Here is an 18,499-nt window from a genome sequence, read left to right as displayed (position 1 = left end):
TAGTTCCCCCCCCCCCCCCCCCCCCATATCCAGGGGAATGGGGTCTCGCAGGGCTCTGTATGAGTGTCTCTCTATTTTTAGTGGCCATTAATGGCCTAGCAGCAGCTGTAGGGCCATCCATCTCACCTTCTCTGTATGCAGACGACTTAGGTCATGGGCTCTAGCCCACGGTTTCCAGTTTTCCACCGCAAAATTGTGTGTTATGCACTTTTGTCGGCATAGTACCATTCATCCAGAACCAGAACTTTACCTTAATGATGATCCACTCACTGTAGTGGAGAAATACCAATTCTTAGGACTGGTTTTTGGCGCCCTACTGATTTGGCTTCTTCACCTTCGTCAGCTTAAGCGGAAGTGCTGGCAGCACCTCAATACCCTCCGCTGTGTGAGCAACACCAACTGGGGTGCAGATCGCTCTACACTGCTGCAGCTCTACAGAGCCCTTGTTTAATCCTGACTTGACTATGGGAGTCTGGTTTATGGTTCAGTGGCGCCCCCAGCGTTGTGTTTACTCGACCCAGTACACCGCTGTGGCATTCATCTAGTGATAGGAGCTTTTAGGACGAGTTCGGTGACCAGTGTCCTTGTGGACGCTGGAGTGCCTCCATTGCAGATTAGACGTCCAAAACTGCTGGCCAGTTACGTAGCACACATTCGTAGTTCTCCTGCGCATCTGAATCACCGTCTCCTTTTCCCACCCACGGCAGTTCATCTCTCGCATTGGCGGCCCAGGTCAGGGCTTCCAATTGCAGTTCGTGTCCAATCCTTTCTTTTCGAACTGGAGTCCTTGCCTTTACCACCTATACTTGAGGTCCATTCACAAACACCTCCATGGTGTACACCTAGGCCGCAGCTTCACCTGGACCTTTCACATGGCCTTAAGGACTTAGTTAACTCCTCGGCTCTCCACTGCCACTTCCTTTCAATTCTTCCAAGTACCAAGGCCACGAAGTGGTTTACACCGACTCGATGGCTGATGCTCACGTTGGCTTCACATATGTCCATGGAGGCCATATTGAACAGCATTCCTTGCCAGATGGCTGCAGTGTATTCACTGCAGTGCTGGTGGCCATATCTCGTGCACTTCAGTATATCCGTTCATGCCCTGAGGAATCGTTTCTTCTATATACTGACTCCTTGAGCAGCTTACACGCTATCGACTGATGCTACCCTCGCCATCCTTTGGTGGCGTCCTCCAGGAGTCCATCTATGTCCTGGACCAGTCCCGTTGTTCAGTGGTGTTTGTGTGAACCCCAGGACACGTCGGCATCCCAGGCAGTGAACTTGATGACAGGTTGGCCAAACAGACTACGCGGAAACCGCTTCTGGAGATGGGATCTCTGATCCTGACCTGCGTTCTGACGTATGCCGTAGGGTTTTTCAGCTTTGGAAGATGGAATGGCATAACAGTACACACAACAAACTGTGTGTCATTAAGGAGACTACGAATGTGTGGAAGTGTTCATGTGGGACTCTCGCAGGGAATCAGTTTTCCTCTGCTAGCTCCGCATTGGCCATGCTTGGATGACCCACGGTTACCTCTTGCGCCGTGAAGACCCGCCTCAGTGTCAGTAAGGCGCCCGGTTGACAGTGGCCCATTTTCTGGTGCACTGTCCCACTTTGACTGCCCTGTGATGAAATCTTGGGTTACAGGACTCATTGCCGCTCATTTTATCTGACAACGCCTCATCGGCTGATTTAGTTCTACATTTTAATCGTGGGGGGGGGGGGGGGTGTTATCTTTTGATCTAAGTTTTAGCGCATGTCCTTCGTCCCTCCGTATCCTCTACCCTAGTGCTTTTAGGGTGGAGGTTTTAATGTGTTGCAGGTGGCTGGCTTCTCCTTTTTATTCTCATGGTCAGCCAGCCACTGTAATCTGCTTTCTTGTTGTACTCTCATCCATTTCTAGCATCGCTCTGTTGTTTTCTTGTCCTCCTTTGTTCCTTTTAGTGTTCATTGCCCATCCTTCGTTCTTGTGGTTTTTCCCTTCTTTCCGTTTTGCGTTATATGTCTCGTCTGTTTTATTCTCACACTTGTGGCATTATTTTATGAGGAGCAAGGGACTAATGACCTCATAGTTTGGTCCATTCCCCCCTCTTTTAAACCAACCAACCAACCAACCAACCAACCTACTCCTGCATTACCCCTATTTGATTTTGTATTTCTAACCCTGTATTCACCTGACCAAAAGTCTTGTTCCTCCTGCCACCAAACTTCACTAATTCCCACTATATCTAACTTTAACTTATCCATTTCCCTTTTTAAATTTTCTGTCCTACCTGCCTGATTAAGAGATCTTACATTCCACACTCCGATCCGTAGAACACCAGTTTTGTTTCTCCTGATAACGACACCCTCCTAAGTAGTCCCCGCCCGGAGATCCGAATTGGGGACTGTTTTACCATCGAAATATTTTACCCAAGAGGACACCATCATCATTTAACCATACAGTATAGCTGCATGCCCTCGGGGAAAAATTACAGCTGTAGTTTCCCCTTGCTTTCAGCCGTTCGCAGTACCAGTACAGCAAGGCCATTTTGGTTAATGTCGCAAGGCCAGATCAGTCAATCATTCAGACTGTTGTTCCTGCAACTACTGAAAAGGCTGCTGGCCCCCTTCAGGAACCACATGTTTTTCTCGCCTCTCAACAGATACTCATCTGTTGAGGTTGCACCTATGGTACCGTTATCTGTACCGCTGGGGCACTCAAGCCTTCCCGGCAATGCAAGGTCTGTGGTTCATGGGTGGGTGGGGGGAGTGTTCTTGGGCCTTATTTTTGATAAAAAGCTGACTTGGCCGCCCTGTATTTGCCACCTAAAGACTACTTAGGACAGGGAGGGCTCTAGACGTGTAGTGAAGCCAGCTTCTCTATAAGAGTAAACCTAACACAAATCCTAGGCCTCCAGGTTGGAGGTTGGGCATGGTGCTCGTGACCTTGGCAAAGGAATGGATAAAGAATCTGACAGTATCATCATGGAATGTGAGGACAATACTTCAGCCAGGAAAAATGAAAGAAATAGCCAATTAAATTTTAAAATTTAAATACTATGTTGTAGAGTTACAGGAAATCAGATGGCAAGAAAATGGGCAGATAGATAAAACTGAGTACTCATTGGTATATAGTGGACAAGAAGACATAACAGGCCAACTTGGAACAGGGTTTAGGGATGTTAAGAAAAGCCTGTTAGAATTTGAATCCATAAATGAAAGGATGTGCAGACTCAGACCAAGAGGGAAATTTAGGAATGTATCAGTAGTGAACGCACATGTGCCAACAGAAGGAAAAGAGGATACAATTAAAGAACAGTTCTATGAAGACTTGGAAAAAGTATGCTGTGCAGTACTTGAATAAGACTTGATGCTAGTAATAGGAGCTTTTAATGCAAAAATAGGGAGGAATGAACATCCATATGGAGTTCCTGGAAAATATTCACTACATGAAGAAAACAGCAAGAATGGAGGCTTACTGTGCCAATTTGCAGCAAGGAATAATGTGATTATTAAAAATACCTGCTTCCCAAACAAGAAGATCCATTTGGGTACTTGAAAGCCTGCAGTCAATGGAGTAGTCAATCAGATTGACCATATTTTAGTGATTCCACACCACTCTGTCAGTTATGGATGTACGGAGTTAAAGAGGACCAAACTGTGGCTCAGACCAGTTTGTGATAAAATCAGTCTTGAGAGACAAACTGTCAGCAAATAGCAACAGAACCGGGAAAAACATGAAATGAAATGGAATACTGTCAAACTGAAAATCCCCGATGAAGTAAAAACAAAACAAAACAAAACGAGGTAACACTAAACAGAAAGTTGAACAATGAAGAGACTGCAGTAGGAGTAGATGAAAGGTGGAGCAGGATTGAAAAAGCCATTTAAGATGCTGCAGAAGAAATAATAGGCATAAGAAGGAGCAGAAGAACCCAAGAATGTTTGATGAAGATTGCAGATCAGCAGCAGAGGAAAATAAAAGGGCAAGAACAAAAGTACTACAGAGAAAAACCAGAAATAACTGTGAAACAATATAGAGAATTAAGGAGAAGAGCTAACAGACTGTGCAAGAGAAAGAAGAGAGATTGGACTAAGAAGAAATTTCAAGAACTAGAAGAGTTAAAGCAACAAGTAAACAAGAAAGTTTTGTAATGCTGGAGATTCCAGCCAAAAATAATGGCATGGTCCAGCAAAGATAGGAAAATGATAAGGGAGGAAGAACAGATAGTGGGAAGGTAGGCAGAGTATTTCAAAGATACAAGAAGCACCAGCCTGTAAGATGATGAGACAGCTGCACAGGAGGAAAGTGTGGAGCTGGAAATTGACAATGATGCCTATGAGGCAAAAAAGTGAACACTACAAGAGGTCTCCCAGGCTGTGCACAAGGCAAAAAACAATTGAGCCCCTGTGGAAGACAGCATAATCCCTTGAGTTAATAAAAACTGGTGGCGAGGCTGTAATAAAGGAACTGCATACATTAATATCAGATAAATGAGAAACGGAAGCTGTGCCAGATAATTGGGAAACTGGAATAATAATCCCCGTTTATAAGAAAGATGTCAGAACAGCATGTGAAAGCTATAGAGGTATAACACTCCTAAGCACAGCTTATAAGATTTTCACAAGTATATCAAATGAAAGGATACAGAAGTGTGCAGAAGACGTACTAGGGGAATATCACTGTGGCCTTCAACCAGACAGAGGAACAACTGATCAAATGTTTGTGATAAGACAAATGATGGAAAATTTCTATGAATATGATATAGATCTGTATTTCCTATTCATCGACTTCAAACAGGCCTTTGGCAGCATAAACCGGCAAGAACTATACAGAGTACTGGATGAAGTTGGTATATGTGCTAAACTAATAAAGGTGTGAAGCAAGGTGAAAGTCTCTCCACTGTCCTATTCAATATAGCCCTGCATAGTGTGGTTAATAAAATCAACGAAAGAGGCACCATATTTATGAAAACTAGCCAGATATGTGGATTTGCTGATGGCATTGCTCTAATAGGAAGAAATATCAGTACACTCCAAGAAGCATACTGGGAAATCGAAATAGAATCCTTAAAAATTGGCCTCATAGTAAATGAAAACAAAATATATGGTGATGTCACAATCTGAGGCCAGAGGAACATCTAAAGACCTAAACATCAATGGGAAACGCTTCAAAGAAGTGTCCTCTTTTTAACTACTTGGGAGCATTAATAACAAATGACAGTATTGGAAAGGCTATAAGGGAAAGAATTGAAGCAGGAAACTGTTGTGTCTAGACCATACAGCCCAGACACAACGCTGTAGCCGATAGGGCACGCAAGGCTAACGCAGACGGGCGTGAAGTCTGGAACATGAGACTTATAAATGCACTAAAGAAAAATACGTAGCCTTTTTAATACTTAACTTTATTCTCTTGTTGGAATACATCTCTCCTGCATACTCGTAAGCTATTGCCACTGATACAAATGGCGCCTTGCTAGGTGGTCGCCATTTAACTTAGCAGAGGGCTATTCTACTGTCTATCTCTCGGCAAATGAGAGCAAGGCTTAGCACGTCCAATCGCTAGCTATGTTGTCCGTACAACTGGGGACGACGTCTCCTCAGTCTCTCGAGACCTGCCTTGTGGTGGCGCTAGGTTTGCGATCCCACAGTGGCGACACGCGGGTCCGACATGTACTACAGGACCGCGGCCGATTTAAGTTACCACCTAGCAAGTGTGGTGTCTAGCGGTGACACCACATTCCTCCCCCGCAAATCGGCGAACGGTCGTGAGATAAGGCTTCCGCCCGCTGTGGGGAGGACCGCATGTTGACGTATGCGATGAGGTGGGGAGCCTAACAATAGGCGAGGCTGTGCCACCCGCACCCGGCCATTCGGTCCGAGGGGAGCTAGGAAACGCCTGAAAACCTAGTCCAGGGTGCACGTCAACATGCGGTGTATGCGCACGTAATGAGACAGGAGGGGCCGAAGGGTCGACCTCCATTGCGTCGGGGAATCCGACGCGCGATGACGACATCTGGTCCGGAGCGGGCAAGAGGTCCATGGCGGAGGACGGCTGGTCACGGGAAGTTAGCGGCGGCGCGTGACCCTGGGAGGCGCCGGGCGGTTGCAGCGAAGCGTCCACTGCGGGCGGCGCCGGCGGCGGCTGCGGCGGCGGCGCAACGCCATGAGGCAAAAGGGAAGGCAGCGTCGGTAACACCTGGGGAGGAGACGAGCCAGTAGATGGGTCCCCAAGGCGCTGACCGGACGGCTCCGTCGCTGAAAGCAGACGGGGAGCGGCAGAACCCAGGCGACGACAGAGGCGCAGCTGATTGAGATGCCGACGCACCTCACCAGAGGCCCCCAAAACCAAATACATCGCGCGGCCGAGGCAGCGAAGAATGCGCCCTGCGAGCCAACGCCGTGAACCGCGATAGGTGCGATAATAGACAACATCGCCAGGAGCAAAAGCAGGAGTCTGCCGCTGCACAGGAACCTGATGTGGCGGATGCAGCAAAGACATCAAGGTGCGATGAGAACGACCATGGAGCAATTCAGCCGGCGAGCGACCATCGCGGGGCTGAGAGCGATACGAAGACAAAAAGAGCAACAAAGCGTCCTCCCGAGAATGCGACTCTTTCAATTTCAACATCTGTGACTTGAAAGTCCGGACCAATCGTTCAGCGGCACCGTTTGACTGAGGCGAAAACGGCGCGGATGTCAGATGTTGAATACCATTGGCCTCGCAGAAGGACTGAAATTCTGCGGACATGAATTGTGGGCCATTGTCGGAAACAATAGTCTGCGGAAGACCTTCAATGCAAAAGAGAGCAGACAAGGCTTGGATTGTGGCAGAAGACGTCGTGGAAGACATCCGGACAACAAAAGGAAAATTACTGAAAGCATCGACCACAACCAACCATCGAGCATTCCAGAATGGACCAGCAAAATCGATGTGCAAGCGTTGCCAAGGGGAAGTGGCTTTCGGCCATGCAAAGAATTGCCGCGGCGGTGCGGATTGCTGTTCGGCACACGCCACGCAAGAGGAGCACATATTCGTAATCGCAGCATCGATTCCGAACCAAGTACAGTGCTGACGAGCAAGTTGTTTCGTACGCACTATACCCCAATGTCCTTGGTGAAGAAGCTTTAAGACAGAGGACTGTAACGAACGTGGGACCACGACTCTGGATTGATCATTATCGGAACGCAACAACAAAACACCACGTCGTACAAAAAGTCTCTCCTTGTGAGCAAAAAAAACGGCGAACCAAAGGATCCTCGATCCGTGACTTTGACAAGGGCCATTGCGTAGCAACAAAACGCAAAACAGTAGCAAGGACAGGGTCAGCAGCTGTGGCTGTAGCTACACGACGAAAATCAATCGGAAACGATTCGACCACGTCATCGGTTTCCGAATCAATGAACATGCAAGCAAGTTCGGAAGAATCGAATGCTTTATCCTCAGCAACAGGTAAACGGGACAACGCATCAGCGTTTCCGTGCTTAGCAGTGGACCGATACAAGATATCGTAGCGGTACTGCGAGAGAAAAAGAGACCAGCGAATGAATTTCTGCGCTGTACGTGGAGGTACAGGCTTGTTCGGATGAAAAAGCGATGTCAAAGGTTTGTGGTCCGTGATGATTGTAAAGTGACGAGCATACAAGAAATCATGAAACTTTGTAACACCAAACACGAGAGCTAAAGCTTCTTTCTCTATCTGGGAATAATTTCTTTGCACAGATGAGAGCAATTTGGACGCAAAGGCAATAGGGCGATCATGCGAACCATCTTTGTGCGCAAGCACAGCACCGATCCCGAAATCCGAGGCATCTACCATCAACAAAAGAGGTTTTCGGGGATCGAATGGCGTAAGGCACGTATTTGAAAGTAACGCCGATTTCAACTGGCGAAAGGCGCGGTCGCATTCCGTCGTCCAGACGAACGGAACACCTTTACGGCGTAAGCGATGAAGCGGAGCTGAAATGGAAGAAGCGTGCGGCACAAACTTTGCATAATAATTAATTTTACCCAACACACTCTGTAGCTGTTTCAAGTTCCGCGGTGCAGGTAAATCCTGTATGGCACGGAGGTGCTCTGGACTCGGATGTATACCTTGGGCATTTATGACATGCCCCAGGTAGGGTAAGTCACGAGCAAAAAACACACATTTGTCCTTCCTCAAGCGAAGACCATTCTGACGCAAGACCTGAAATAATGTTCGGAGATTTTGCAAATGCTCGGCTTCTGTCTTTCCTGAGATCACAATATCGTCCAGATAGTTCGCAGCAGTAGGGACCGACGCACACACAGTTTGTAAATATTGCTGAAACAAAGCAGGGGCGGATGCACACCCGAACGGTAGTCTTTTGAAGCGATACAAGCCAAGATGCGTGTTAACCACTAAGACGCGCTGGGATTCTTCGTCCACAGGTATTTGCAAGTACGCATCTGCTAGGTCCAATTTGGAAAAATATTTTCCCGGGCACAGTTTGTCAAAAAGATCTTCCGGGCGGGGCAAAGGAAAAGTGGCAGTCACAAGTTGTGGATTCACTGTTGCCTTGAAGTCCACACAAAGTCTCAGTTTACCGGAAGGTTTTGGCAAAATTACTAAGGGTGAGGCCCAGAGAGAAGCCTGCACACGTTCAATTACACCTTGAGATTCTAAATCGGCTAATGTTCTGGCGACCTCATCACGCAATGCGTGGGGAACATTGCGCGCTCTGAAAAATTTCGGTTGCGCGTTTGCTTGCAGTTCCAAATGCGCTTCATAGTTCTTAGCGCAACCAAGGCCCGGTGCAAAAATGTCTGCAAATTCTTCACAAAGACTAGAAACACTGGCGGAAGGCACAGTCTGATTCACTGATAGGACCTGATTTACTATAGACATATTAAACAATTGAAATAAATCTAAACCAAACAAGTTCACTGCAGAAGTAGAACGAAGAACGTAAAATGATACAAGTTTTGTCTGTCCCCTGTATGTGGCAAGAAGGCTGCACTGTCCTAACACAGGTATATGCTGTCCAGAGTAACTATGTAACTTAACATTTGCGGCACGCAATGGCGGTTTGCCCAGTTGTTTGTACGTGTCGTGATTGAGCAATGAAACTGCAGCTCCGGTATCGAGCTGGAAGGGTATCACTTTGCCTTCAAAGTCTAAGTCCACAAAAAGTTTATTGTCCTGCTGACGACAAGAGCGACTGTCACGTGCAATTTGAACTGATACAGGTACAGAAGCACTTGCGACTTCACGGGATTTTCGGCGACATCGACGCACACTGTTTGTGGGACGAACACAGTCACCGTTAGCTAAAGTGTCACTGGACGGGTGGGAATGAACTACATGAATGTCCATGGGCGAAGGTCCACGAGCCTGATTGTCCTGGGTTCGATTCCGGCGCGAAGCAAAGGGCCTGGAAGTATTGTGATTGTCTGATCTAAGCTTTTTCTGGCAAACACTTTGAACATGTCCTTTCTTTTGACAGTAAAAGCAAATAGCTTGGCGTGACGGGCAATTTTCACGCGAATGTCTAGCTGCACACCGCGGGCATGATTTCACTACAGTTGCTTGCTTACGCGGCGCACGTGTTTGCAAGGTAGGCTGCCGCTGCTGTGACGGGCGCGAGGGCCGCGTAGCGTCCCGTGCAGCGGGCCCGGCGGGCCGGTTAATGTGACACACTGCTGGCGAAGTTTCAAATGAGTCCTGAGCAGAGTCAAGTGTGTCTTGCCTATCCAATATGTCTATCACTTGTTGAAGGGAGGGATTTACTAGTTTCAAAATCTGTTCCCGTATGCGAACATCAGAAACGTTCTGCGCAATGGCATCACGCACCATAGTATCTGAATAAGGGAGGCCACATTCACATTAAAACGCACACTCCCTAGTAAGTCCTTGCAACGTCGCAACCCACTCCCTATTAGTCTGACCGGCCGTACGTTTTGTACGAAAGAACGTATACCGTTTTGCAACTACATTTACTGTTTCTTTGAAATAGGCATCTAACGCCGACAAAATTTCTTCGTAGGACAGAGTTGCTACGTCGCGCCGGGGAAACAACTTCACTATCACACGGTAGGTGCACACACTGACACAAGAAAGCAAAAACGGCTGCCGCTCATTACCTTGAATTCTGTAGGCGGCTAGATGAAAGCTGAACTGGCGGGACCATTCCGGCCAGGACTCCAAGGATGAGTCAAAATGACGGAAGGGCGGTGCAATGGCGTGTTGTGGCTGCGGTAGCGATGAAGCGGCGGCTGCCGCATCGTGTTGCAGCACACGTTGACCCTGGACGAGCTGTCCCAGGGCATCCAATAACGCCTGCGACTGCTGATTCTGCAAGCGAAAAAATTCGGACAGTACATCCGGAGATTGTGGCGAAGCCATGACACAAACGAATTAATACAAACTCTTTTTCTCGTCGCCAATAATGTTGTGTCTAGACCATACAGCCCAGACACAACGCTGTAGCCGATAGGGCACGCAAGGCTAACGCAGACGGGCGTGAAGTCTGGAACATGAGACTTATAAATGCACTAAAGAAAAATACGTAGCCTTTTTAATACTTAACTTTATTCTCTTGTTGGAATACATCTCTCCTGCATACTTGTAAGCTATTGGCACTGATACAAATGGCGCCTTGCTAGGTGGTCGCCATTTAACTTAGCAGAGGGCTATTCTACTGTCTATCTCTCGGCAAATGAGAGCAAGGCTTAGCACGTCCAATCGCTAGCTATGTTGTCCGTACAACTGGGGACGAGGTCTCCTCAGTCTCTCGAGACCTGCCTTGTGGTGGCGCTAGGTTTGCGATCCCACAGTGGCGACACGCGGGTCCGACATGTACTACAGGACCGCGGCCGATTTAAGTTACCACCTAGCAAGTGTGGTGTCTAGCGGTGACACCACAGAAACAGAGCTTACTTTACAAATATACAACTTTTCAGAAATAGTTTTGTTAAAAGAAAAACAAATATATAACTCCCTAGTCTGCCCAGCTGTCACATACAGGTCAGAGGTATGTATGTTGATAGAATATGACAAAAATGCACTAAGAACCTTTGAGCGGAAAATATTACACAAAATATATGGTCCAGTAATGGAGGAAGAAGGCTGGAGAATATGCTACAATGCTGAATTACAAATGTTAATACAAGGCAGGGACATAGTAAAATTTGTGAAATCACAGCAAATATGATGGTTAGGATATGTGGAGAGAATGGCAGAGGATAGAATTCCAAACAAAATGAGGAAAGGTTTGATTCGTTGTTCTGCTAAGCGAAAAGGGAGACGTAGAAGAAGATGGATTGATGACGTAATAGTGGATCTCACCAGTATCGGAGGTTGGGGGTGGCGGGTGGAAAAGAGCAACAAACAATCAAGAAATGTGGAGGAAGATCATTGAAGAAACCAAGGCTCAACAAGGGCTGTAGCACTATTGGAGGAGGAGGAGAAGACTACATGCATGCGGAAACTTAATGCTCTCTGCTTCCTGCCCCACACATCTTGGCAGTGCAGACCATGCTACTTTTCTCCACCTTTACCATGCTCTGGTCTCATCTAGACTAGATCATGATAATCAGGTTTATGGCTCAGCAGCTCCTTCCACTTTGAAAATACTTGACCCTGTTCACCATTGTGGGGTGTATCTGGGTATTGGTGCCTTATCACACTAGTCCCTTTGACAGTCTCCTCACAGTAGCGGGGATTCCCTCTCTACAATTACGATGGAGCAAACTTCTGGTTTCTTACGCAATCGCCAATCACCATTCACTGATTCCCTCACCATCCCATGTACCTTTGCAAACGAGGGATGTCTCCCTCCTGATAACTGCCCCCAGTTGGATTGCCCGTTGGAATGTATCTTGCTTTCTTCTGTCAGGATCTCTGTCTCCACACACTGGATTTCCCCCCACCCCCCTCCCCCTGTGGATGGGGCATAGACCACGGATTAGCACCGACCTATTCCAGAGTCCTAAGGTTCCTGTGGCCCTATAGTTTTCCAGCGTCTTGTGCGTCCCATCCTTGGAGAGTTCCAGGGTGCCACCATCATCTACACTGATGATTCTTAGATGATAGGTAAGGTGGGATATGCTTTTGCATCTCCTACTGGCTTAGAACACCATATATTGCCGGGATCATGTAACGTGTTCACAGCAGAGCTGCTAGCCATCAACAGGACCCTCCAGTTTGTTTCTCAGGCCTCCCTGCATAGTGTTTTAATATGTACCGATTCAATGAGCAGCTTACAGGCTATCAACCGATGCTACTCTCATCATCCTGACCGTTTGGCTAGAGAAGCAGATACTTACCCCTCATTAACTTTCATGATTCCAGCTGCAGATATGTGGCTCTACATCAAATCTCTCTTTGTGCAAAAATGGAATGATGTATGGTGCGCTACTGCTCTCAGTAATAAACTCCACACAATCAAGGAGTCTATTGCGGTTTGCCGATTTTTCTTCCACTCATCTCATCGTATGCTGTCTACGCATTGGTCATACCAGGCTCACTCATTGTTCCCTCTTGCATAACGAACCATCCCACAGTGTACTTGTGGAGCCAGACTGATGGTATCCCATATGTTGTTGGAATGTCCCAATCTTTTGGTCCTTTATAGTCTTCCAGATCCCTTAAATTTAATATTAGCGGACAATTCATTGGTGGTTGAACTGGTCCCCAGTTTCCTCCTTGAAAGCGGCTTTTATTTTCAGATATAAAGGTTTGCTTTACTCCAGGAGCAGGGGCAAGGTGGTTGTGGTCGGGACGTCTCTTCACATTTTCTCGGTCTGTGACCCGTGATCACCCCCTCTTGCAAAGACCGCCCTTTTATCCCTCTGTTTTCCCAGTTTTAAGATTTGGGCTACTCTTTTATACCTTCTACTGTGTGCGTGTGTTTTAACTTCCTCATTTTATAGTTTCACTCCTCTGACTGGACCCATCCACTTTTAGTGGACCTTCTCTCTTCCATGTGTAATGTTGGAATCACGAGACTGATGATCTCGCTGTTTAGTCTCATTACCCAATCAATTAATTAGTCAGTCAATCAATCAGCCTCAAATGTAGTTTTCACCAACTTCAAAAGACTATTACAGGATGTAACTATCAGAAGAACTAACCCCAGTACATTTTGAAAAGTTGGAAGTCTCAAAATTTGGTAACAGACCATGGACAGGAATATCATGATCCAAAGTGATTCTCATAAAATGGGAACTCCAGTACTGTATAACCTGTGCTGTGGTGGTAAGGTCCAGGAAACCTATCACACTGTATTCCTGTCCTTACTGCCATATCCACTGCAGCCTCAAGACCTTCCATGGTAGCACCTGCTAATGAAATTGATGTTGCTGTCTTCTTCTCTATCACTTTGACTCTTTCCTGGTGTTTGCTGTAAGATCTGTAAGTCAACTTGTCTGTTCTGTGCCCATAACGTGCACTGATATTTTTTGACACAAAAAATTGAAGCTATTTGGATAAGGATTAAAATCATCCTAAAGCAAAGTCTTCATGTTTTAGTATGTTTTGTGTCTGGCATATGTGATCTCATGTGTGAGTTCATAGTGACTGAATTTCATTGATTAAAGTTCATGTCTGGAATTTTTCTAATGCCACCATCTGAAATAAGTCACACTATTGCTTCAGAGCAAAATCAATGGTTTTGACAAAAATTTTTGACTGTTTCTTTTTTATGTTTCAGTGGAGTGACACAAAAGAACATAACTCGATGTTTGCGAACATTCGAGAAGACGGAAAGAAGTAGGACATTATTTTCATTTAAAACTGCGAGGAATAAAATGTCAGATTCAGCAGGTGAGATCAAAGCTCTGAAGTAATGCGATTACAGTGATATATTTGAAAATGTAGATTATACATTGCCAAAAGGACATGATATTTTTATTGTATAAAATATTTTATGTGAAACTGTAGTCCATGTTGTAACTGATTTTAAATAAGTTTATATGTCAGTACTTCTGACAGATGATTCTTCAGTTTTTTGAAATGTCATAATTTATTAAAATATGATTTTTTAATAGTACAGCTGAGATGGACATATTTATTTGTTTAATTTATATAAGATAGTGTGGAAGAAATGATTTAATAATACAAATGCAAATGTATAGACAGGAAGTGAAAGTTGAAATGAAGGCTCTGTTTGTTTAGTCCAAAATTAGAGAGAGACTCAACTGTGGGATTATTTGCCTTACATTGTTGAAGCAGCAATTGCTACAATTTCTGAAATTGATCTCATCCTAAATAATGTAGTTTAGCCTTTGTTAATACACCAGAAAATATCTAATCATTGTTTATTTCCAATAATTTTATTCCTATCCAACACATGAAGGCAAAATGACAATATTATGAAAATGATAGACTGGGCTGCATACTAAGCTTTTGGCCAAAAGGCCTGCTTTTGAAGTAGGGAACAAATTTACATTCACATAAGCACAACTTATCCACATGTGACCACTGTCTTGGGCCACTGTGTCAAGAATGTTGACCACAACTGCAACTTATAGGAGAAGCAATCCGCTGGGGGGGGATGGTTTGGGATATCTTTTTACAGAAACAGATCTCCCATGTCTTATCTCTGCAGTCACTTACCACCTCCCACATACTTACCATCATGCCACAAAGGAGCACTACCCTCCTGATTCAGTACCTGTAGGGACTGCAGCAAATGAATCACATTGTCCAGCAGCATTTTGACTACATCTTGCCAGGCCCAGAAATGAGTAGTATCCAGCCTTCTGTCTTTCCCACCCATCCCAAAATGGTGTTCCACAGCCCACTGAACGTATGTGATATCCTTGTCCATCCCCACTCCACTTTTACTCCCAACCCCTTGCCTTGTGGTCATATCCCTGCAATAGACCTAGATGCAAAACCTGTCCTATACATCCTCCCCACTTAATTCAGTGACAGGCATCTCCAATCCCATCAAAGGCAGGACAATGTGTGAAAGCAGTCATGTGATCTACAAACTAAGCTGCACACACTGTGCTGCTTTCTACATGGGCATGACAACTAACAAGCTGTTTGTCCACTTGGATGCCAGTAATAGCTTTTAACACAAAAATAGGGAGGAATGAACATCCATATGGAGTTCCTGGAAAATATTCACTACATGAAGAGAACAACAAGAATGAAGGCTTACTGTGCCAATTTGAAGCAAGGAATAAAGTCATTATTAAAAATACCTGCTTCCCAAACAAAAGGATCCATTTGGGTACTTGAAAGCCGACAGTCAGTGGAGTAGTAAATCAGACTGACCATATTGTAATGATTCCACACCAACTCCACATCAGTTATGGATGTACGGAGTTACAGAGGACCAAACTGTGACTCAGACCAGTTTGTGAAAAAACCAGTCTTGAGGGAGAAACTGTCAGCAAATGGCAACAGAACCGGGAAAAACATGAAATGAAATGGAATACTGTCAATCCCCGATGGAAAATAATAATAATAATAATACGAAGTAACAATAAACAGAAAGTTGAACAATGAAGAGGCTGCAGTAGAGTAGACGAAATATGGAGCAGGATTGAAAAAGCCATTTAAGATGCCACAGAAGAAATAATGGGCATAAGAAGGAGCAGAAGAACCCAAGAATGTTTGATGAAGATTGCAGATCAGCAACAGCAGAAACGAAAAGGGCAAGAACAAAAGTACTACAGAGAGGAACCAGAAATAATTGTGAAAGAATATAGAGAATTAAGGAGAAGAGCTAGCAGACTGTGCAAGAGAAAGAAGAGAGAGTGGATTAAGAAGAAATTTCAGGAACTAGAAGAGTTAAAGCAACAAGTGAAATAAGAAAGTTCTATTGTGCTGGAGATTCCAGCCAAAAATAATGGCATGTTCCAGCAAAGATAGGAAAGTGATAAGGGAGGAAGAACAGATAGTGGGAAGGTAGGCATAGTATTTCAAAGATACATGAAGCACCAGCCTTAAGATGATGAGACAGCTGCACAGGAGGAAAGTGTGGAGCTGGAAATTGACAATGATGCCTATGAGGCAAAAAGTGAATACTACAAGAGGTCTCCCAGGCTGTGCACAAGGCAAAAAACAATTGAGCCCCTGGGGAAGACAGCATAATCCCTGAGTTAATAAAAACTGGTGGTGAGGCTGTAATAAAGGAACTGCATGCATTAATATCAGATAAATGGGAAACAGAAGCTATGGCAGATAATTGGAAAGTTGGAATAATAATCCCCGTTTATAAGAAATGGGTCAGAACAGCATGTGAAAGCTATAGAGGTATAACACTCCTAAGCACAGATCTTAAGATCTTCACAAGTATATCAAATGGAAGGATACAGAAGTGTGCAGAAGACATACTAGGGGAATATCAGTGCTGTGGCCAGAAAATAGCTAGGCCACCCAGGAGATGAACATGCTGCCCAACACAACGTGCTTCACTTCAGTGACTGCTTCCTATTAACACCGGCTTTTCTGCATTCAGAAGGTAGGAACACTCCCTGCAGTGCATCCTACACAGGGTTGCCGCAGGTTCTAGAAACCAGGGACTATCAGGGAATTTTAAATGTATCAGGGAAATGTGGGAAGAAAAAACTGGAAAAATTTCGTTTTTCTCGGTAGATGAAATGGTTTGTTTATTGAGATGTCACGCATCGTCACTGGCTGGGCGCAGCTGAGTACATGCACTGCTTCCCTACTCCCTCATCTTACTGATTCTCCCCTTCCTACCATTCCCCTTGGCTTGCAGTCAGTGCTGCCAGCACTTCTTGCTGCTAGTCTAGCAGCTGCCAATGAGAGGCAGAGAGGCATGAGGAGTGGTTTGTTCCGATTCTCAGAGACTGTTGACGTAGCAGCCGGAGACAGCGGTCATTTGTACATGAGTTACATTTGAGTGATTATGTGAAAGTGAGTGTGCTCTTATTTTCTGACAAAGGCTGTGGCTGAAACTGTAGTTGTGAGAGTGTAATTGTTTTTCCTACGTGCCTGTCTGCAGCTCAGCGATCATCTTCGTAGTGAGTTGTTACATATATTCACTAGTATTGATTCTCAGAGTATTTACGCAAATTATCTGTCGCATGGATTGATCACCACAGTCTCATTTCATCAACATGGTGTCTATGACTTGTGAATAGCCGGCCACACGAGTGGAGTTCCATGACGGGCCAAAACCACAGGCCATTTCTGCCGGTATCTCTAACGAATTGGACCTGCCAATCTGAAGCCCATTGTTTCCCACTAATGTGCAGGCCCTACCCATCGGATCTAGTCTCACCAACCTGCCGCAGGCCACGTGTGTGTGTGTGTGTGTGTGTGTGTGTGTGTGTGTGTGTGCTCTTAGGCGTTGACCTATGCTAGTCCCTATCCTTCACCTTCCTACCCTGTTCTCTGCCCCCACTCCAGAAATACACAGTGTTCTATCCGACCAACACACCAACTAGCTTTTCTCCCCTTTTCTACTTATCTCCTTTTACACACACACACACACACACACACACACACACTCCTTCTCTACTTTCCTGTGATTTACCTGTTGCCTTCCAATCATCATATGCTCTATCAACAGTCTTGTCTGCTCAGCACATGCAGCTATATGACCGCATGGATTGTTGGTGCAGCCTCTCATATCTCTCATTATTCCTGCCAATATAATTAACCCTGGCCCTTGAAACTGAGTACACTTCCTCCATCACTTTTGTGTGTTTTCCTGCGCGTGTGTCATAATGCGTCAGATTTACGTGGTTTATCCATAGACCCAGGACTGTGGTGCTACTCGGCAGGGCAGGGGCCACGTGCAATGAATTTCAGTAATTGTGACTGTCTCACCGCAAGTACATTGTACAGTGTGGCGTTTTGTAGAATTTTGTTTCTTCTAGTATATTTTGGCTCTTTGAAAGTAGTTCATATATTAGAAAGTATGGATGATAAGAAGAAGTAAATTGTAACTGTCACCGGCAATTTGTCCACTATGTTCTCGTATATTTCTTGAAAGAAAAATCACACAATACCTGTAAAATGAAATTAACGTGTGGCATTGATGGCTGGTTGGAGGTCGCATTCAGGGAAGTTCGGCTGCCGGGTTGCAAGTCTTCATTCAGTTGACGCCACATTGGGCAACCTGCATGTCAGTGATCATGAAATGATGATGATGATGACAACACAGCACGCAGACCACGAGCAGAGAAAATCCCCAACCCAGCCGAGAATCGAACCCGGTCTGACTGCATGGCAGGCAAACACGTTACCTCTCAGCTAAGCAAGCAAACACACAATACCGTTAAAATAATAGACATAACACAGTGGGTAATAACTGACAATAACAAACATAGCAGAACCAAAATTTTATCAGCGGTCACCTATAGCGTTGGTTTACACAGCTCTTTCCTTTCTTTACACTTCCTTCAAGAGGCCTACTTTTTCTGAAGTTAGCTCTGAAATCAGTAAAGGTATTTTAAATCTGTTTGTAACTCCAAGGAAATGCGTAATTTTGTCACCAAAAGTCTTTTGTTTTATTGAAATAAAAGAAACTCAGTGGTCTTAATGAAACACATGTACCATTT

At 45.2% G+C, this 18,499-nt stretch overlaps 1 protein-coding gene across 1 annotated transcript in view; it reads left to right on the top strand.

Annotated features, from left to right (window-relative positions):
- LOC126203072 (phosphatidylserine decarboxylase proenzyme, mitochondrial) overlaps window positions 1-18,499 on the top strand; it is a 126,610-nt gene that overhangs the window by 6,860 nt on the left and 101,251 nt on the right. Inside the window, exon 2 of the mRNA XM_049937311.1 lies at window positions 13,663-13,775. Coding sequence (XP_049793268.1) covers window positions 13,663-13,775 — 113 coding nt within the window. The remainder of the gene's footprint in view (window positions 1-13,662; window positions 13,776-18,499) is intronic.

This window comes from Schistocerca nitens, chromosome 9 (assembly GCF_023898315.1).
Source record: "Schistocerca nitens isolate TAMUIC-IGC-003100 chromosome 9, iqSchNite1.1, whole genome shotgun sequence".
Taxonomy (NCBI): domain Eukaryota; kingdom Metazoa; phylum Arthropoda; class Insecta; order Orthoptera; family Acrididae; genus Schistocerca; species Schistocerca nitens.
This window is presented reverse-complemented; position numbering and strand designations above follow the sequence as displayed.